Genomic DNA, 19,002 nt, shown 5'->3' with positions numbered 1-19,002 from the left:
CGGCTCCTTAACTAGGTATTAAGAAATTAACCGGACAACTTGTGCTACTGTGTGACAGTAATGAAGAGCAACAGTCCCATTTTACGGCAGGATGTTCTAAAACATTCTGATTTTTGTAGATCATTACCTTTCACTTGAAGGATTCAGAGTATTTATTTCACAAAGGTTGAACCTCGTTAGCTAACTGACTTGGAGTATCCCTTTTTCATGCTTGAATACACGAAAATTGGTATCTCACGCTATCGCTAATGTGATACCTGCTTCCAACTCCTTTAGAACCAAAACATTCTGACACGCTTGGCCCAAGTCTGCTAGAGAGAGGAAAGGATTCAGCCCATCTGATTTTAGATGTCTACATCTGATCTAGTCAGACTCCTTTTGTCATCACCGGAGAGAAAAACACACATCTAGAACACAATAAACCCTACCCCAATGCCAAAGTCAAAAATAACTCTGCAGATCTCACATACCTTATTGTTTCTTGGTGCTCTTGCCAATACATATTTACTCAACTATTCCCACATCTTATACTTAAATGTCAAACTGTTCAGAGAAGATGACATTTTTGTGTGTGTTCGCACAATGCCTAGCATAACAACCAGCACTCACAGATACTACAACATCTGAAATAAAACGTGAGCAGAAAGGAAGCTAACACGAAATACAGGATTTCAAACTACTATAGTGTACTGAAAATGACAGTCTGTATGATTATGGCATCGTTTCCAGAAAAAAAAAAAAAAAAAAAGAATAAAAAAAGAAACAGCCACAAGTTATTGGAAGGTTTTAAGGGATGGAGAATCTATGCATTTATACACCTAGTTTCTCATACTGATAAGACTACCCACAATGTGAAAAAAGCAAGCTTTACTTTTACCATGAGCTTGATTTGCCTTAGGAATGCTTTTTTACCCCATTTTTCTCCCTAGAGAAAAGTCTACTATATATCAGTACATCATCCCTCTGTAGTTTACTACAACCACTGTAATGCCAACTCTCACTCTCCTTTCTTAATAAATTTATTTTATATATATATAATATATATATGTATATATATATATACACATACATATATATATATGTGTGTGTGTATATATATATATATATACGTATATATATACATATATACGTATATATATATATATATATATATAGGCTTTGGGTTAACCTTCTCAGTTTTTTCCCAATTGGCTCTCTGGTTTTCCACGAACAGTACAAAGTAATACAGACGCAATGTGGTGTCACACTCAGGTATCAGTTCTAACATGACACAAAAGCAGTATTAGCACTTCCTGAACAGGATTACACCAAGAAGGGCACATATTTGTGCATCTAGTTTCCTAAAATATTCCCTGAGCCACTGAATTCCAGGAGGCAGTTGTCCATGGTATCAGCACAACCTGAATTCTTTGATACAAAAAGATAAGGCCTTGCATATAGATACGCATGTATATATATATACTTTTATATATACACCCACAAGGTTTTTATATATATATATATATATATATATATATGTTTTGACTGTTAACACAGTAGTTGCATCTTTCCACCTTCTGGAACTCATCAAGTGTTCTAAGTGGCTTTTAAAAATATCTTCATTGGACTGATCATCTTTTTCAGCCAACTCTCGTAGGGTTTTTTGATGCAAGTTATCTTTATTTTGAGTAGATATCATCCCCTTCCTCAACTGAGACATTACCCTAAATATAACAACACTTCTGTCCAACTGCAAGAAAGACATTGCTATCAAATATTTTTGCACTATTTTTAATTTTACCCTCTCTGCTAAGCAAGAGATGGACCTGTATAATTGCCAGACTCTGTCAAATCCTAGCTGTAGTTACTGCTTGTCCTTAACATTACCACTCTCAGCCTGCATCCCCATACACTTCAGTCAGTATTTGGCAACAAATATTTTGACCCACAAGCTGAGAGCTGCACAATTAAATACAGTAGAAAAATTAAGCAAGATAGTCAGCACACTTGTTCTCTGTTTGGGAGTTGATACAGTTTTGATTCAGCTGGTGAGGTGAAGGTTTCCACACTATCTTTTGCTGAAGTTAAATGAGAGTTCTGATTGCACTGTATTTTCAATGTTTAGATAAAGTTGCCAGTTGCCACATCCACATTTCCAATAATAAAAAAAAGGTAAGTTGATTTCAGCTAAAATAAGTTCTGTTTCAGGAAAAATACTCTCCTATCTGTTCTTAAATAAGTCTCACATCTCTGTGCTTTGGGTCAAGGACTTCAAATTCTTCTTAGAAAGAACTTCTTTACTGAGAGGTTTGTGAGGCATTGGAATGGGATGCCCAGGGAAATGGTGGAGTCACCATCCCTGGAGGTCTTTAAAAGACATTTAGATGTTGAACTTAGTGATATGGTTTAGTGGAGGACTTGTTAGCGTTAGGTCAGAGGTTGGACTCGATGATCTTGACGTCTCTTCCAACCTAGACAATTCTGTGATTCTGTGAAATTCAGCCAGAGCTAAGCCCTCAAAGCTGTTTTCAAAAACTGCATTTTGACCACAATGCTAAAATAAAACTAAAATAAATTGAAAGATCAGGTTAAGGACTGGAAACAAGAGAATATAATTCAGCAATTTATTTGTCTATCAGACACAGAGTCATTACTATCTGTGATTCCCATATAAATGTCACAGTAATTATTTACAAGCTTCATAAAATGTTCATAGAATGGACAAATCAGTGGAAAACTCTGTAACTGAAGAAATGCAGTTACTTTGCTTTATAGGTAGAATTATAATAAATGTTGGTTAAAGCCAACTAGAGTTGACTGAGTTCTTAGATTTACAACATAACCTCAATTTTAAGAACAGAATGAGGCTCCACTGTTACACAGTGTACCATCAAAATGAAACTAATTCATCAAAGCTGAAATAACACTGTCAAATTCTGTTCAAGTTTGGGCCACTTATAAAAGTATTCTATTAAAAGCGAGTTGACAGTCAGTAATAAACTGATTAAGTCTTAGCAGCTTCAACTTGCTAAGGTTCCATCTGTTCTGTGCATGAAGCAGCCTGGGTTTTTGCCAGATCCGAGGACTGGGACACTGTATTGTCAGTGACAAGACACCCCTGCTGTGCTCTGTCAGCAAAGAAGAAGTAGTGCCTGTTTGAATTTGGAGGTGACAAACTTGGAACTGTGCAGGGTAAAATTAATGCAGGCAGTCTGCTAAAGAGAAACTGAGACTGCTGGTCAAAAGGAATAGAATATATGGAAGAAAAAAATAAAAGGAAAATGAGAATACAGTCAAAATATTATATAACAATAACACCAGGGAAACGAAGTGACAACTTCTGGAATGCTTCTTGAAAGAGTGAAAGCAGAGCACAAAAAAAAAAAAAAAAAAAAAAAAAAAAAAAAAAAAAAGCTTGACAAGCAACTTCTAAACTGTATAAAAACATTTCAGAATGAGGAATCCTGAAAAGGACCTCTGGAGCCCACCAGGCCCAAGCTCTGCCCAAGTAGGGCCACCCAGAGCAGTCTGACCAGGGTCACGTTCAGGCAGCTTTGGAAGATCTCCAAGGAGGAGACTCCGCAGCCTCTCTGGGCAGCTTCTGCCACTGCTCCATCACCCACACAGAAAAGACGTGCTGCCTGGTGTTTAGGAAGAGTTCATCCTGTGTTCCAGTTTGTGCCCATTGCCTCTTGGCCTGGCACTGGGCACCACTGAGAAGAGCCTGGCTCTGTCCCCTCTGCACCCTCCATTCAGACATTGATGAGACATCTCCAGGCCTTCTTTTCTCCATGCTCAAGAGGCCCAGCTTTTGAAAGGCTCTCTCAGCCTTTCCTCATAATTGAGCTGCTCCAGTCCCTTCATCATCTTGGCGGCCCTGTGTAGGATTCTCTCCATTGTGTCCAAGTCTCTCTTGTACTTGGGAGTCCAGAACTGGGCAGAGCACTCCAGGTGTGGCCTCACCAGTGCCAAACAGACAACAAGAATCAGCTCCCTCGACCTGCTGGCAATACTTAGCCTAATGCAGCCCAGGCCACCACAAGACTCCTTTCAGCAAGGGCACACTGCTGGCTCTTGTTCAACTTGGTGTCTACCAGGACTCCTAGGTCCTTTTCTGTAAAGCTCCTTTTCAAGTGGGTGGTCCCTAGCATGTACTGGTGCCTGGAGCTGTTCCTCCCCAAGTGCAGGACTCTGCACTTCTCCTTGTTGAACTTCATGAGACTCTTGTCAGGCCACCTCTCCAGCCTGTCAAAGTCCCTCTGGATGGCAGCACAGCCCTCTGGTGAGTCAGCCACTCCCCCCAGTTTTGTGTCATCTCCAAATTTACTGGGGGTGAACTCTACCCTCAGTTGTTATCCAGATTGTTAATGAAGATGTTAAAGAGGACTAGACCCGGTACTGACCCCTGTGATCTCCATGTACAGATTGCACCACAGCCACTTCTCGGTCTGGTTGTTCAGTCATTTTTTTGATCCACCTCACTGTCTGCTCATCCAGACCCTACTTCAGCAACTTCTTTAGGAGGATCTCAGGGGGAACAGTGTCAAAGGCCTTACAGAAGTCTAGGAAGACACTATATCCCCTGCTTTGCCATCATCCATCAGGTTGCGCATTCCATTATAGAACCCCATCAGGTTGGTCATGCATTACTTCCCCTTGGTAAATCCATTTGGACTTCCTCCTGATTTTCTTGTCACTTAATCTCTCACTTTAAACTGCCCTTGTAGCAGTGGTTAACACAGTCACCATCTTTAAGAAGTTTCTAGAGTAGACCAAAGAGCTACAGACCACCAAGCTTGATATTTATTCTTAATAAAGTGGTGCTAATGAGTCTAATGGAATTAGGAAGTAAATAAATAAGTATGATATAGTCTGGAAGAGTCACCAGGGCACCTGTAAAATAGAAAGCTGTACACAATTTCTTAAGTGTAACTCATTCAAAAGATGTCCAGAAGAGAAATTTGGTTGACAGTCTACTGAATTTTGGTATTTCCCCCATCCCCCTCTTTTTTTTTTTTTTTTTTTTTTTTTTTTTACAAAATTAAACTACACTGGAATAAGAGCTGATGTCTTTCCATGAATAAATTAGCAGTGAAAATCCATGAAAGGATGGTAGGATCTGACAGCCAGCTATTGCAGTGAATGGAGTACCTGAAAGAGTTCCGTGGGAACTCATTCTGGGACCTGTGCTTTTCAATACATTTGGGGAGGTCATGTCCACAGATGTTATTCAGAACAGAGTCAACTGTTGAAATATGTAGGACTTCTCTATTAGGAGTGGCTGGGAGGCAAAACAGTAGGTGAAATACTGTGTACATAAGCACCAAGTGAGGCAAAAAGATAATAATGCATCTCAACTTACATGTGCATGAATATGAGCTGGCTACGATGACTCAGGGATAAACCCAAAATGTTGAACTTGTGTAATAGACACACAAACAAACAAAGTAAACTCAGTGCTCAGCAACACTAAGAAGGAAGACTAGCAGGAATTATCAGGAAAGAAGCAGAAAAAAAATTAGAGCACATGGTTGTAGAGTGGTTTATCTGAATTTTAATCTTGAACATGCTCTTCATTTCTGTTTCCTGATCCCAAATAAAGTGGAGTCAAAGCAGAAAAAAGTACAGAATGTTATTGAATGTCTTCTGTACATGGAAGAGCTAAATAAAACAGAATTCCTTAGCTTGGAGAAGAGGCTGCTGAGAGGGGCTGTGCAAGGTATTATAGGCTGTGCTTTCTCTGCAGCATTCAGTCACATGAAAAAAGAAGCAGTTGTGTTCCCCATGTCTTTCACTGGGACACCTTGGAGAAATCACATGGAAATAGATGGCAACTGATCCCAATCACCTGTGCCTCTGAAGGGACAAAGTATCACCTACTGCAAAGGGACTGGAGAATAAAAAAGGGGGGGGAAGTGATTTTGTAGAGGCAAGGTGTTTTCTGTGTGTGTTTGCTTCAGTACCAGAATCAGTAATTAGAAGTTTGTTAATTGACTATAAATTGTAACGATTCGATTTCCCCACCCCCCACCATCAGTAGACTTTTGGGCTGTGACAGAGTGGACAAGTCAGGACTGTGCAAAGGAAGATGCACAATGGATGAGACAAGTGATACTGACAACGAAGGACAACAAAAAGAAGCAGAATACTGCATGGAAGAAGGTAATTTTACCTCTGCTCCTCCCTACCAAATCCATACTGGATGCATGGAAAGCACCAATAATCACATATGCAGACAGCCAATAGTTTACTATTTCATATTTTAAGGGTCTTGATCTGCAAAGCTTACCTCCAATTAATTGAATATTCTAAACCCACAAGTAATTTTCTCTTATCTTCACATTTTTCTATCTCATACCAAATGAGTGTTTGGTGGACATTTATACCTTTATCTTAACAATCCTGTTGTTAGAGCTGAGTCTCAGCAGTGCTGAGTTTGGGGAAAGGAACCTTATATGCTCTATTTCTAGATATGTTACAGCTTCTGAATTTCATGTTTGTTTTCATATATCATATAATCTACTGTTAAGTAGGAGTACAAAAAAAGAAGGCAACATCAGTTTAAGAACTGAATAAAATACCAAAAGGAGAAAGTGTTAAGATCTCACCTGTAGTAAGTATGAGCCAGTGGTATCTGCACTGGAACTCTCATTTTGTATCGTGTTCTGCTGAGTAATAGCATCTTCCTTCTTTCTCTCCTTCTGTCCTGCTTCATCATCTTCATATTCATCAAGGCTCTAAAAACAAAAATATACAGTTACACAATTGTCTTTTTATGTTGCTTCATGTATTTCCCACATTTCATAAAATTCATGCATCAGTGACTTAATATTTTCAAAGATTAATTTTACATTTCAGAAAAGTTTAATTTATTTTAAATGGATGTTAATATCTCCAGTACAAGAATAAAGTTTGACAACTAGCTGCTTTTACTTAATCACGAAAAAGAAATAATCCAACTAAGATCCAGCTTGACAAAGCCCTAGGGAACATTGTCCGAGTTCAGTGCTAATCCTGCTTTTTGAGCAGGAGCTTGGACTGTGCCTGAGGTCCCTTCCATTTGACTGATTCTATGATTTTACAATCCCATTTGTCATGAGCAATAATTTTACCTCTACATGACTGATTTGAAAGAGGTACAGAACGCCACTAATGTTTCATACTAGATTTACTGAAACACTTGGTTCAAAAGATCACATTTCTAAAGTACTAACTGCTGATAGGTGAGACCCAAAAAGTACAAAATAGAATTCAGAGACACTTCTGACTTCTGAAATACACAGCAGAGACATTTAGAGCTCAACCACCTTTGGATTAAGTCAGCTGTGTCTAGATTGGTCTATACTAGCTTAACGTAAACAACCTTACAGAAAGAAAAACTACAGTCTAGTTATTTGGAAGACTATCTTGAAGTAGATATGAAGCCCCCAAAAAATAACATCACAAGCTAGCACGTTGCACTACAACAACACAGAGAATGAACTATTCTAAGGCATTCAAAAAAGCTTCTAGATGAGTGGGTAACAACTTGAGAAGCAGAGAGCTGGGCTACAAGAGTACGGAGGCACGTGTCAAATGACTTGAACGCCAGTTTCTAATGCACACAAAAAAATCACCATTCCAAGGCTTAGATACTGACAATCTTTGACATCATCTTTTCCAGAGGACATAAAAGTAGGAAAAAAAGCATACAATGAGAATGGTGGAATGCAGTATTTTTGAAAAGAAAAAACACTTATTTGCTAATTGAAAATCACAGCATTAAAAAAAAAAAAAGTAATAATTTTGGCTGCTGCAAAGCAAACTCCACTGTGACAAGTGCTGGAAAACTGACAAACTAAAAGGGCATATGCTTCCAAAACTGAACATAAGTGAACCCAAATAAAGGCCATTCAAATTCTTTACAGTCCCACCCATGCCAGAATCCTAACGCAATTTCACCAGTATACTTTTAATCAACGTTAACGTAGACCTGCCTACTTTTATCACAAAGGAAAGACATACTTGAAAAATGATCACATCTAAATCATGATACACGCAAAAAATGTTTTCAAGAAGTGATCTTTTCAAATTAAGTAATTATAAATCAAAAATATTTCACTTGGTTCTCTCGGGTCCATTACTAATGGAGAGTTTAAAAAACACTGTCACAGCACATTCTAGGAGCTGATCTTTAAATCAACATCCTCTACCTTTTATAAACTGTAACAGTCACAAATTTTGGTAATATAAACTTAAGTCTGTATCCTATTTTATCTCACTATCCTAATAGTCCATTCTGAAGTGACAAAATAAGAAATAAATCTACGCCTTCACTGCAACAAGAAACGAAATCATCTTCAGCTCATGTGAAGCCAGCCCTGCTCAGAAAGACCTCAGAGGCTCAAGGAGGATCTCACATAAATTCAGATTAACGTCATGCAGGTGAAGAATGACATGCTATTAGAAAACCAGAAAAACTTTGTTCTGCTAGCCTCCAGGTTGTTCAGGTAGAGAATTAAGAACCCAGATAAACACAAAGGCAAGAGACCATCTGACTAGAATTTGGAAGAGCAGCCTTTAATAAACTGAGGAGAAAACCAAGAGGACAAAGAAGAGAACAGTTATCAAAACTTTTCAGTTATCAGAACAGACCTCAAAAAAAGCTTTGCATTTTCAAGGGTCAACATTCTTTAAAGGGACGTGTGAAGCTCAGCTTATAATGCTGTAGGAACAATAAAATTGCTTTTGCAACAACCAAGCAGACAAGTGCTCCTTTCCTCACAAGTTCTCTCCTCCAGATGTGTACTTCTAAGTTTTTCTAGAGACCGTACACATTTCACAGAACTATTGTCCCTGAATACAATTACTTCTGCAAGGAAAAATGTTTTCCTCTCTTTTCATATAAGATCACCTGCCACTAGCTACCCTCTTGGTAGTTTTGGGCACAGACAAAATGTCATCATTTGTCAGGAAATTTCCAGCCACCAAATTTTGCAGTTGGGGCCTGCTAGAGGCACGTACTCCCACCCACCTTCGTTCTCAGGAAGGGCGAGGATCAGAGCAGACTGAAAATCGATGTCACTGCAAGGTATTACGAACCCCAAAAAGCTCATGCTCCCACAATTAAAGGCTCCCTTCCCAAGCACAGAACAGTTAGCCAAGCAGTTGCTGTAAACTTCACTTGGAGAACACAGCCTCTGCACTGACGGCCAGCTCTGGGGAAGTGAACAGGGAGGGAGCGGGCCAAGGACCAGCCGGGGCAAGCATGTTTATGAGTGGTGGGACCCACAGCAGCAGTGGGTTGACATTGGGGTTACAAGGAAGGCAGACGAGGCCAGGCTGGGACATCCTTCAGGAGCTGCGGGCGCTGCAACTCCAGGCTGGGGCTGGCAGGGCCTCCCCTACAGGCTGCTGGGTGCCACCAGCAGCTTCCCAAACCCAAAAGTCACATTCCTCTTTCAAGCCCGAAGCCACAGCCAACTTAAACAGTGCCCTCATATGAAATGCTTGCTGAGCACCAGTTTACACCCCGACAATTATGGAATTTTAACATTTGAATACTTTTTATTAGTTACTAAGATTTTTTAATCACTAACCATTAGCCTTAGTGAGGAAATCCATTGCTTAAGCCTCACCAAATGGTTTGGGTTGGAAGGGACTTTAAAACTCATGACAAAATTAGCTTTCTGTATCCAAAAGAATACATTCAATAGCCTGCTCATGCAATTATCCAGAAATTTCAGTTACCTCAGTAATCTTAGTGCTATTTATGTTCTAGGCTAGCCTTTAGATTAATAAAAATCAACGAAAGTAAACCTGACAGATTTTAATTTTTACTGAAAAATTAATAACACTCTTGAACTTTTTTGTTCAAACTGCCCTACAGCTGAAACTGCCTGAACCCAAAGGCCGTTTCAGCCAGGCAGATTAGTGCTTTGCTTGCATCACCTGCTCCCCTGTAATGCTGCACTTCGCTTCAGAAACCAGCTCCACGCCCCTGAAAGGCAATCGCTTTCTGTCAGCGGCAGCCCAGGATCAGACTGGGAACCACTGAGGTGTAATCCCGACCCATTATATCGTTCCCCTGTCCATTCCCTTCCCCCTGCTTTTTTATTTTGCTGCTAGGCACATACCATTTCAGATGCTTATTTTCCATTAAAATCATCTGAGTTTTGTAAAGCAGACATTCAATGTGGCATTCCCACATCTGATCTTAATATAAGGAATCCACAGAAATTCTTTAGGTTTTCTAGCATTTCAGTAAATGTTTGAAGCTGTAGCAATAAACATTTTTCTGTAAACCTCTAGTATGGAAAATACAAGCAGAATGAGATGCTTTCGAAAGAATCAGAAGGATGAAGGAAGCGGCCCCAAAGATAGCCCTACATTCCAGCACACCGCCGGCCTGCAGTTCAAGCAGGCGCTGCACAGAACCTCCCGCGTGATTCACTGGGGTCGCTTCCGATAAACACTTGGGCATCCTACAAACAAAAACCGGGGAGGGGCCGTCTTCTCCAAAAGACCAAGCAGCATTTCTAAATGCAAAAGGAGCGGTTTCGAAACGCACACAAGTGACTCTGGCCGCAACTGTGCTGATGCAAAATGTCCCCGTCCCCATCCCCCTTCCTGCACCAACTTGCTTTTTCGCCTTGCAGTTCTGCTGCCGGAGCACATATCTGAGAGCTTCCCAGTTCGTTTCATGAAAAATCAGTCAGGTTGATTTCAGCAGTTTTAATTAGCCCACGTATTTTGCCTCAACCAGATGCCAGCAGGTTCAAGCTCTTTCTTTCACACAGCTCCAGGGAAGGCTGTGCTACATCAGCTTTTTGAAAATGATGAGCACTTGAGACAGTAACATATTTAAAGAGTCCAGCAAGACGTGTGAGCAGATGTCTATGTATAGTCAGTAAAATTCTGTTTTCAACTTCACGTTTGGGCAATAAATTGAATCTTCACAACACAAGCACTATCAGTTATCCTGACATTTCTTTAGCTTCTTAAACAAGTGAACAATTTAGGAGAGGAAGTAAATCTAGGTTTCTTCTCATTGCCCCAAAACAACTTTAAACAATTTTAAAAAGGACAGTGAGGTCATTTTCTCTGATTAGTAAAGGTTTAAAGTATGGTATCACAAGTTCTTACCAAGATGCTGGAAAAGCACAAAGGTTTATGTTAATTTTAACTACTTCCTAAAAACTTCCACAACAGAAATATAAGATGAGATGAAGTACTCCTTTTCACTCTGCATTAAAATGTGACTAGGCAATCAACTATAATCAAGTGCGTTCTGGGAATCAACCCAGCTAACCCTTCAGAAAAGCCTGGAAAAGCTATCTGCAAGTACGAGACTATTTTACACATCATTTCTTGATAATCACTTTTCTTCATGCCGCATGGGGAATCAAAGGCTTTCTGTCTTTATCACACAGAGCCCTGGTATCTGCTAAATTCCAGCTTCCTACCTCTGCACACATCCAACCTTTCTGTCATCACCCATTCTGAATGCACACCACAAAACAAGCAAAAATCCCAAACCTCAACGATTTGAGACTACATTACCTTTCCCCTTCAGAAACACTGTTTTTAACCGCACATTTTAACACACTTCTTCTAAAGTGTCCAGACAGTACCCAAAATATTTAAGTAAAATAGGTTTACAGTAATATAATCCTACAGCGGAACAGCAGTAAAATTGGAAAAAAATATGTCTTTTTCACTACACAAGCCTTTTATCAGGTCTAACATGTAAAGAAAAGCACTTTGGCAAGCTGAAAAACATCTCCATGGGGGTGAAAAGAGCTAATGTTATTCATAGGAATTATGTAAAACATACAGTGTTATGAATACAGATCACCCAGCAAATTAAAAAAAAAAAAAATCACTTAGCCTTAGTTCTCACATTAAAGGAATCCAAAAAAGGATATGGAACTTGGGTACCTTATCTGAATGATCTTTGTGCACTTCTAACAGTCTCCGTATCCAAATGGAGCACTCCAATACCAACAATTAGTGTGATCACAAGCATGGATTTTTAACCCAGAAAGGGAATAAAGACAGGAATCTTTGGTATCTAAGATCAAAAGAGACCCGAATGCAGCAATGGGTCAGCGAACAGCAGGTGGGCCAGAGCACAGCTGACCGCAGCCCTAGGATGTGCTCACCCTGACCACGCTGCCTACAAAGCGCAGCCAAGAGACAGCCATCACTTGGAGGACAATGAGATGCACGTCTTGCTCTACAGAGCTCATCCTATTTGTGATATGTCCCACCTACATTTTGCTTCAAGTCAATCCTTTTCTCACCCAAAATGGGACCTTTGAAGTACACGCTTTATATGCTCCATTGTATTTCCAAGCAAATGCAATTTGTGTTCTTTGTTTCCATAGGATACATTTGAAAATCCACTTAAAAATGAAGGGGACGTGAGCCATGACCTTATTTGTCTGTATTAGAGCAAAATAACAAAGTATTTTGAATTCTTTTAAAGCTAAGTAAAACATCAACTACATCAACACCAGAATGCCAATTATCCCTCTATTATAATAACAAAAAGCAGCTATGTTTGCCGTTTGTTACTCAGCAAAATACACTGTTTGGCCACCACTGTCTTCAAACATACCACAAAAATGAGTTCAAAAGTCAAATGTTTAACTTAAACTAATCGCCAAAGAATCCTTTATCACAAGGCTTGTCATGAATGATTGGTGGAAATGCTCAATTTAACTACTTAGTACGTGATATTAATATTAAGGTCACTCAGTGAAATACCAGCATACCAGAGGATAGAAGAGAAACTGGGGGGATGGGGAGGGTGTCAATCTAGCATTATTTAAATCCTTCTAGAATAGACAAAAACAGAATAGAAAATATGGATTGGCAAGCTTTCAGAATTAAACACCAAGCTCAAACAGCAGAACTAATGGAAAACCACTATGTGAGGAAGTCAAATTGCGGACACCCGCTCCATGGGGAAATTATTATATGAATATAATAATCACTCAACTAAATGATAAAGCATTCATGCCCTGCTCTTAAAAAGAAAACAGAACTAATCTCAACAGAAAATAAAGAAGCTAGGAGAAAAACAGCCAAATCCTCCTCTTGTTGACGGATATGATCCATTCTGTCTCACTTCAGAACTAAGAGTCCAAACTTCAAATACAGCACAGCCCTATATACTAGGAGAGTGAAAACAAAACATCCCCCACTTCTAAAATTTTGCACACTCCTCTTCTTATCTGCTCTAATCAGATTTTGCTGATTAGAAGAAAAAAAACATATTTTTCCCTGTTTTGCTGTTGGTTATGCCTATTAAAGAGCTATCACAAATAGCATTGAACATCCAAATCTCAAAGTTATAGCAACATTCCCAAGAAACACCAGAAACCAGAAGAAAAATCCATAACTTTTTTTCAAAGTTGAGTCGACCACCAAACCCACCACCTTAGCCTCCTGAACAACATCTTAAAGTGATACATCCAACCTAATACAAAGATCACAAACCAGAGGATGAGCCAAAAAAATCCTTGCCAGACAAGGTTTGCCTGTTACAGACAGAAGGAACAGAGAAACACTGAAGATATTTGTACCATGCATGGAAGGACTGTTTCACATGACACATGTTTGTGTCATGTCCTGTATGTTAAAAAACAATAGTTACAGGTTGCAAAACTTGAAGCGAGATCTTTGCATGGGTATACAGAAAATAAGTGTCTATAGGCTCAGTGCCTGCCTATACTATTTTTCCTATAGAACGTCCTCCCCTATTAGATACAATTCTTAAGAGATATTTGCTACTGGAGGCAATGTAAACTGTCTGAAATAGGAGCAGTTTACCCACTGGAACAATGGCTAAACAAAAGCCACTCAGGGAACACATGGATAATGGAGTTAGAATGCCTGTAACCACCACTGTTTTGCCTTCAAATGCCATGCCAAAACTAAACAAACAGAAACAATGCTCCAAAAGAGAGTAAGATGCATCTTCATGTCGATGAAGACCAAACAGATCAAGCACCCTTTGTTTAAAGCCAGAAGAACAGGGAGAGAAGCAAATCCTGGAGATTAGCATGCTATTTTCAAAACAGAAGTTTTTCTTTTCATGTGACAAGGTAATATGGAAGGCAGCTAATTCCTGTTTTCTTCCCTTAATTAAAGATGGTATTTCTAAAAAGAAATAAAGATGAGATCGGTATTTGAGGAATGTTCTAAAAGGAGATCAAACAGGTTAATGTGTACCGTATTTCTAACTATCCTGTCCTCTTAACCATGCACTTTGTAGCAATTTATATTGTCTGAGTATCAAGTTGCATTTAAAATGGCTTTTTAAAAATGTAATACAGTGCTTTCATAGGTTTCTGCTCTCCTGCTTAACAGGCTAATTGTCATTTTGCTTTTTCTACCCAAGTGAATCTCATTCAGTGTTTACAGACAGTGGCTGTGGGATTGGTCAAACTAAACAAAGGGAGAGAGGCTGCTGACAAGCAAGTGAGCACGACAAGTCAGAACAATAGACTTAGAACCAGAACCAATTCCAAGGGAAAAAGAAAACTTTGGCACAATGCTTTTTTTTTGAGACTTGTACTGCATTTCTAATTTGGCAGTGGTGTCTTGTGAATCCCTAGAAAAACTGATAAAAATATCTACTAGTTTTTCATCTCTCCAACATTGTTGCCTTTTGACTCCTAAAATAACCAAATGTTTTACCAGAGACAGATGAGGATGCTACACCACTGTGATGCAGAAAAGGAAAGAAAGTACTGAAAAATCACACTGGACAGAACAGACACATAGCTGGATAATAACTGTTAAATTTGATGTTCGGTGCAATAAATAAGCACTTTTGAAGCCTCCATCACTGGCGTCGGGAATAGACAGAAAATATTGATAGAAGCCATGCAGGCAGACAAAGCACATCCCCAGTTGCTGAAATTTGCCAGGTTGGCAATACCCAGCTAAGGCAGAAACAATTTAAAGTTGCTGCTGCAGTTAATATTGGAACTATTTCAAAAGAAATGACCTTATATCCACAACTTAATCCTAGCAACAATACTGTGAAACTGGTTCCCAAATCAGATTTCTGAGATGACCCTACAACTATGCAGTTTGGAGTGAAGATCTCTTCCTTGGGGGCTTTGCCAACAGTTTTGGTTTTGTATAAATGCTTCAATGACTGGCCAAGGCTCCTGGTGGAAATCCAGTCCAGGTTCTCATGGTGCAATCCCATGTCCTAGCAGTATGAAAGTCTTCAGTCACCAGCATCTGTGCTCCACTTTGTTACAGAAAAAACAACAACAACAACAACAACAACAACAACAAAACAGAAAAAAAAAAAGGGAAAGCGTGGGGAAATTTGGATATGGATTAAAAAAAATAAAAGGGGGGGGGATTACAAAGGCTCTGGGCTCTGCTCAGAAATCGAGTTCCTTTGTACCCGTATTTTGATTAAGTCAACAGTTGGGGGAAGGGGGACACGCATAATAATAATAGTATAATAACAGGTCAATATCTTAAAGATATGAAACTCACACAAGGTATTTTGAAAATCCAGTTTGCTTCAAGTGCAAGATGCAGCTCAGCTGCTTCCGTAATTCAACAGACAGACGAGACAGTTTGTCAGACTCCCACCTGAGCAGACAGCACGCACACAGCCCAGCAGGTGCTTGGCTCTTCCCATTCAAAGGCCACACGGGCAACTGAGGGAGCCAGTGGTTTATTGACTTAGGGAGGGCTGGGGTGAGGAGGAGAAAGCGTGGGACGACAGAGAGCTGTGGGAAACGATCATAGAAAGAACGTGTAGCCAATGCCTGGTGAGAGGGAACTATGCAAGCAAGCAGAGATTGCAGCAGCAAAAATAAGCAAGCAAGCAAAGGACACTTCTGTGTCACTTGTTTGGAGAAGCAAATCTACATCTTTTACTTTTTCTTGATCTTTCCATGAGTGTCAGAGTGATCTGCTTTATTTTCCCTGCAGCACTCACCTCAAATCTTTACCTTTTGATTACCATGGCCAAGACAGCTCTTCCCCCAGCAGATAAGGAAAACTAGGACTTCAGGATGGGAGCATGGAGCCAGACAAGACTTTGCCACTCAAGAGCATTTCCTGCGCACAGTTTAAGCCAACAAAACAGTACAAGCAGGTTCAAGTGCTTTGCTACAGCAGCATTTGCATATGGTGACCTCAGAAGAGAGTAGAACATGCAGAGACACAAAACAGCTCAATCTAGATGTGAGGAAATGTGGTGTGGGGTAGCGATGGGAGGAATGAGTCACATCACAGAGCTGGTTCAAAACAACCGCACTCCCTGAAGCCCTGCGCTACCATTCCTCGTTACATTGGGAGAGCTGTGGGATTCTGCAGCAAATCGAACCAGAGTAAGGCAGGAATAAATACAGCAGGGAAAAGGCTAGATAGATAAATCAAAACTTATTTGAGTGCAGAAAAATGTGTACAAAAAAAAAAAAAAAAAAGCAATTTTCCAAATTTTCCATTAGGGTTGAGGGTTTTGTTTGTTTGTTTTTCCAGATTTGCTGAGTGCCTGACAAGGTTTTTGGTTTTTAGATATACCTTTACTTGTACAAAACACAGCAGAAGTCTTTGTCAGATCTTCAGCAAATGAGAGGTTCTTTGCATGTCAACAGACATAGCGTTTCAGGCCAGACAACTCAAGCAAATCATTAAGATTTCAGCTTATAAGGCATTTGTTATCTTGATTCAAAACACCAACTGTACACGCACTTCTTAGCTGTTTAACAGGCATAAAAGGTGAAGTCCTCTTTTCTGAAGCACTCAGAGACCCATCAATTACAGATGCTTGATAAAATCTGTTATATCCTGACAGGAATCCATGAATCTGCTCTGTGCAGCACATCACTGGCAAGGGTCTGGGTCGCTGAGGCGCAGAACAAAAGGGCCCTGACAGCCTTCCCCGTGTTGCTTTGAGCTCGAAGAGTGCATGAGGTGAAGGTTAAGACTGACACACCAATTAACGTGCACCATCTTCTCCATGGTAACTGCTCACACACATTGTTTTCTCTAGGCCAATCTGGGGCAAACATGAGGTAATTCAGGCCTCACCATCCCCAGAAGAGGAAAGGTGGGCAGTTTTACCTCTCCCAGGAGCACTCAGGCTGCCTCAGGCCAGCCTACGGGGCACAGGGAACGGGGCTGGCATGGGCCCGCAGCACCACAGGCAAGCTCCCACCTCAAGCCACTGCCACAAGGGCAAACAGTGCCTTAAATCAGTGAAAAATCTGTTTGCAAGAATCCCAGGGACAGGAAACTTTCATGGATAAAACAATGCTCCAGTAGGGGTGTTTGTGTTGTAAGCAAGGAAAACAAAAATAATAATAATAAAATAAAAAAATAAAAAACATCCCAAATTTCCCAGCCACTTGCACTGAAACCTAGGGGAAGGCAAGAGAGGAAGTGTCAGCAGGGTCCGGACCCTGCTATTCCCGTTATTAAAACGTGCTTTTAATTTCTCAGACCACATGCTAAAGCCTGTAATAATGTCACTTGGAGAACAGAAGGCTGAGTGAGCATCTGAGGGTGAGGAGGAATGTTTTCACAGGCGCAGTTAGTAAATACCACCGGCTCCTGCAGACATTCTTCCTTAAATGGACATTAACATTGCTTTAGGGTAGAAAAAAGCCTCTTGGTCCAACACAAGTGATAGGCTAGCAATTGACCTTTCAGCACCTGCACTAAAAGATACTAAAATTAGTAGAAGGCTTCGCATACACAACATTATTTTTTGTTTAACAACTTAAAACCCTTCCCCTCCATGCCACATGATTTTCATCTGTAGATTTGGAAGAGTAAGGAATCCCAAAGTCTCTCAAACACGGTTTTAAAAAAAACAACGTAGAATTAAAAAGTCTCCCTGCCTATCTATGACCGACTGTATTAGGACGCTAGGCAACTTAAAGAAAGGAAACTGCTCCAGCTGAAATCAGAACTGAACCTTCACCCAAAAGTTGAGCCAAACTTTATTTGGACATTGAAATAATTCTGCATTACTTTGATTTTATTTTTACTTCCTTTTTTTTTTTTCCCCCACATAAAATAGGTGAACCCATGTAACTGCTTTTTTCCAGCCAAGAAAACAAGACTGCCTTCCCTCCCCAACAGTTCCCAACAAACGTGAGGGACAAGGGCTGAGCCACTGTCCTAGTCTTCGCCTTTTCCAATTCTGCCAGTCCTCTGCACCACCAAGCCAGGCAAGCCACGTCAGGGTAATTCACCAGAAAAAAGCTAACCCTATAAAAGTATTTTGTATGCCTCAATCTAGCAAGCTACAGGATCAAAGAGTGCTGGAGTCAGCATGGGTGAGGCAGGCAAAAAGCAAGCAAGGATCCACAGTAGCCCTGACCTGGAAACTTCTGAACTCTCACAGAACTGAGGCCTCAGCAAATCAAACCAGAGAAATGCCGAAGTATTCATCTAAAGCCTGTACTAATGTGGAACATTACTCAAATCAACTACTTTGGGATTTAAGTAGTACCCTTGATAATGGTAAACACTATTTTTAAGGTGAAAAAAAACTATTGACTCGAGTTCAGAGCTCTGACACATGGTCACGGTGACTTCTTCAACCTACAGGTTGAGTGGACTACAGAACACTTCGCCCCCTGTAACCTGCATGGCTGCTACCACTGGAAGTAGCATCAAGGGGCCTACTGCAGAGCTCACTCAACTCTTGGAAGTTTTCACATAAAGGCACAGCCCCGTATTAGGATTCCTAAAGGTAAAAATGCCAAATGAGTCACTGGGAGGGGATTAATGTACATTGTCTTACAGCTTGGCCCCTTAGCAGTGGGGCCATTACAGCTGAAAGAAAAGTAAGCTGCAACACAAATATAAATGAACAGGATTAAAAAAAAACCAGGACAGGATGGGCTTCTTTACCTAGCTTTCCCACCACGAACAGCATGAACTTGGAAATATCCACAGACCGTGGCCAAATAACCTAGCCTCATCCTCTGTTCATATTGGCACTGCCAATTCTTTTGTGCTGGCACAACTGTTTGAATGGACAGA

The 19,002-nt window shown here is 40.3% G+C and overlaps 1 protein-coding gene across 1 annotated transcript in view; it reads right to left on the bottom strand.

The window, feature by feature from the left end:
• The window catches only part of PAWR (pro-apoptotic WT1 regulator), an 81,593-nt gene that overhangs the window by 35,787 nt on the left and 26,804 nt on the right, over positions 1-19,002 (bottom strand). Inside the window, exon 3 of the mRNA XM_084528109.1 lies at positions 6,588-6,716. Within this exon, the coding sequence (XP_084384235.1) occupies positions 6,588-6,716 (129 nt within the window). The remainder of the gene's footprint in view (positions 1-6,587; positions 6,717-19,002) is intronic.

The sequence above is a fragment of the Aythya ferina genome (genome assembly GCF_964211825.1).
Source record: "Aythya ferina genome assembly, chromosome: 1".
Lineage (NCBI taxonomy): Eukaryota > Metazoa > Chordata > Aves > Anseriformes > Anatidae > Aythya > Aythya ferina.
This window is presented reverse-complemented; position numbering and strand designations above follow the sequence as displayed.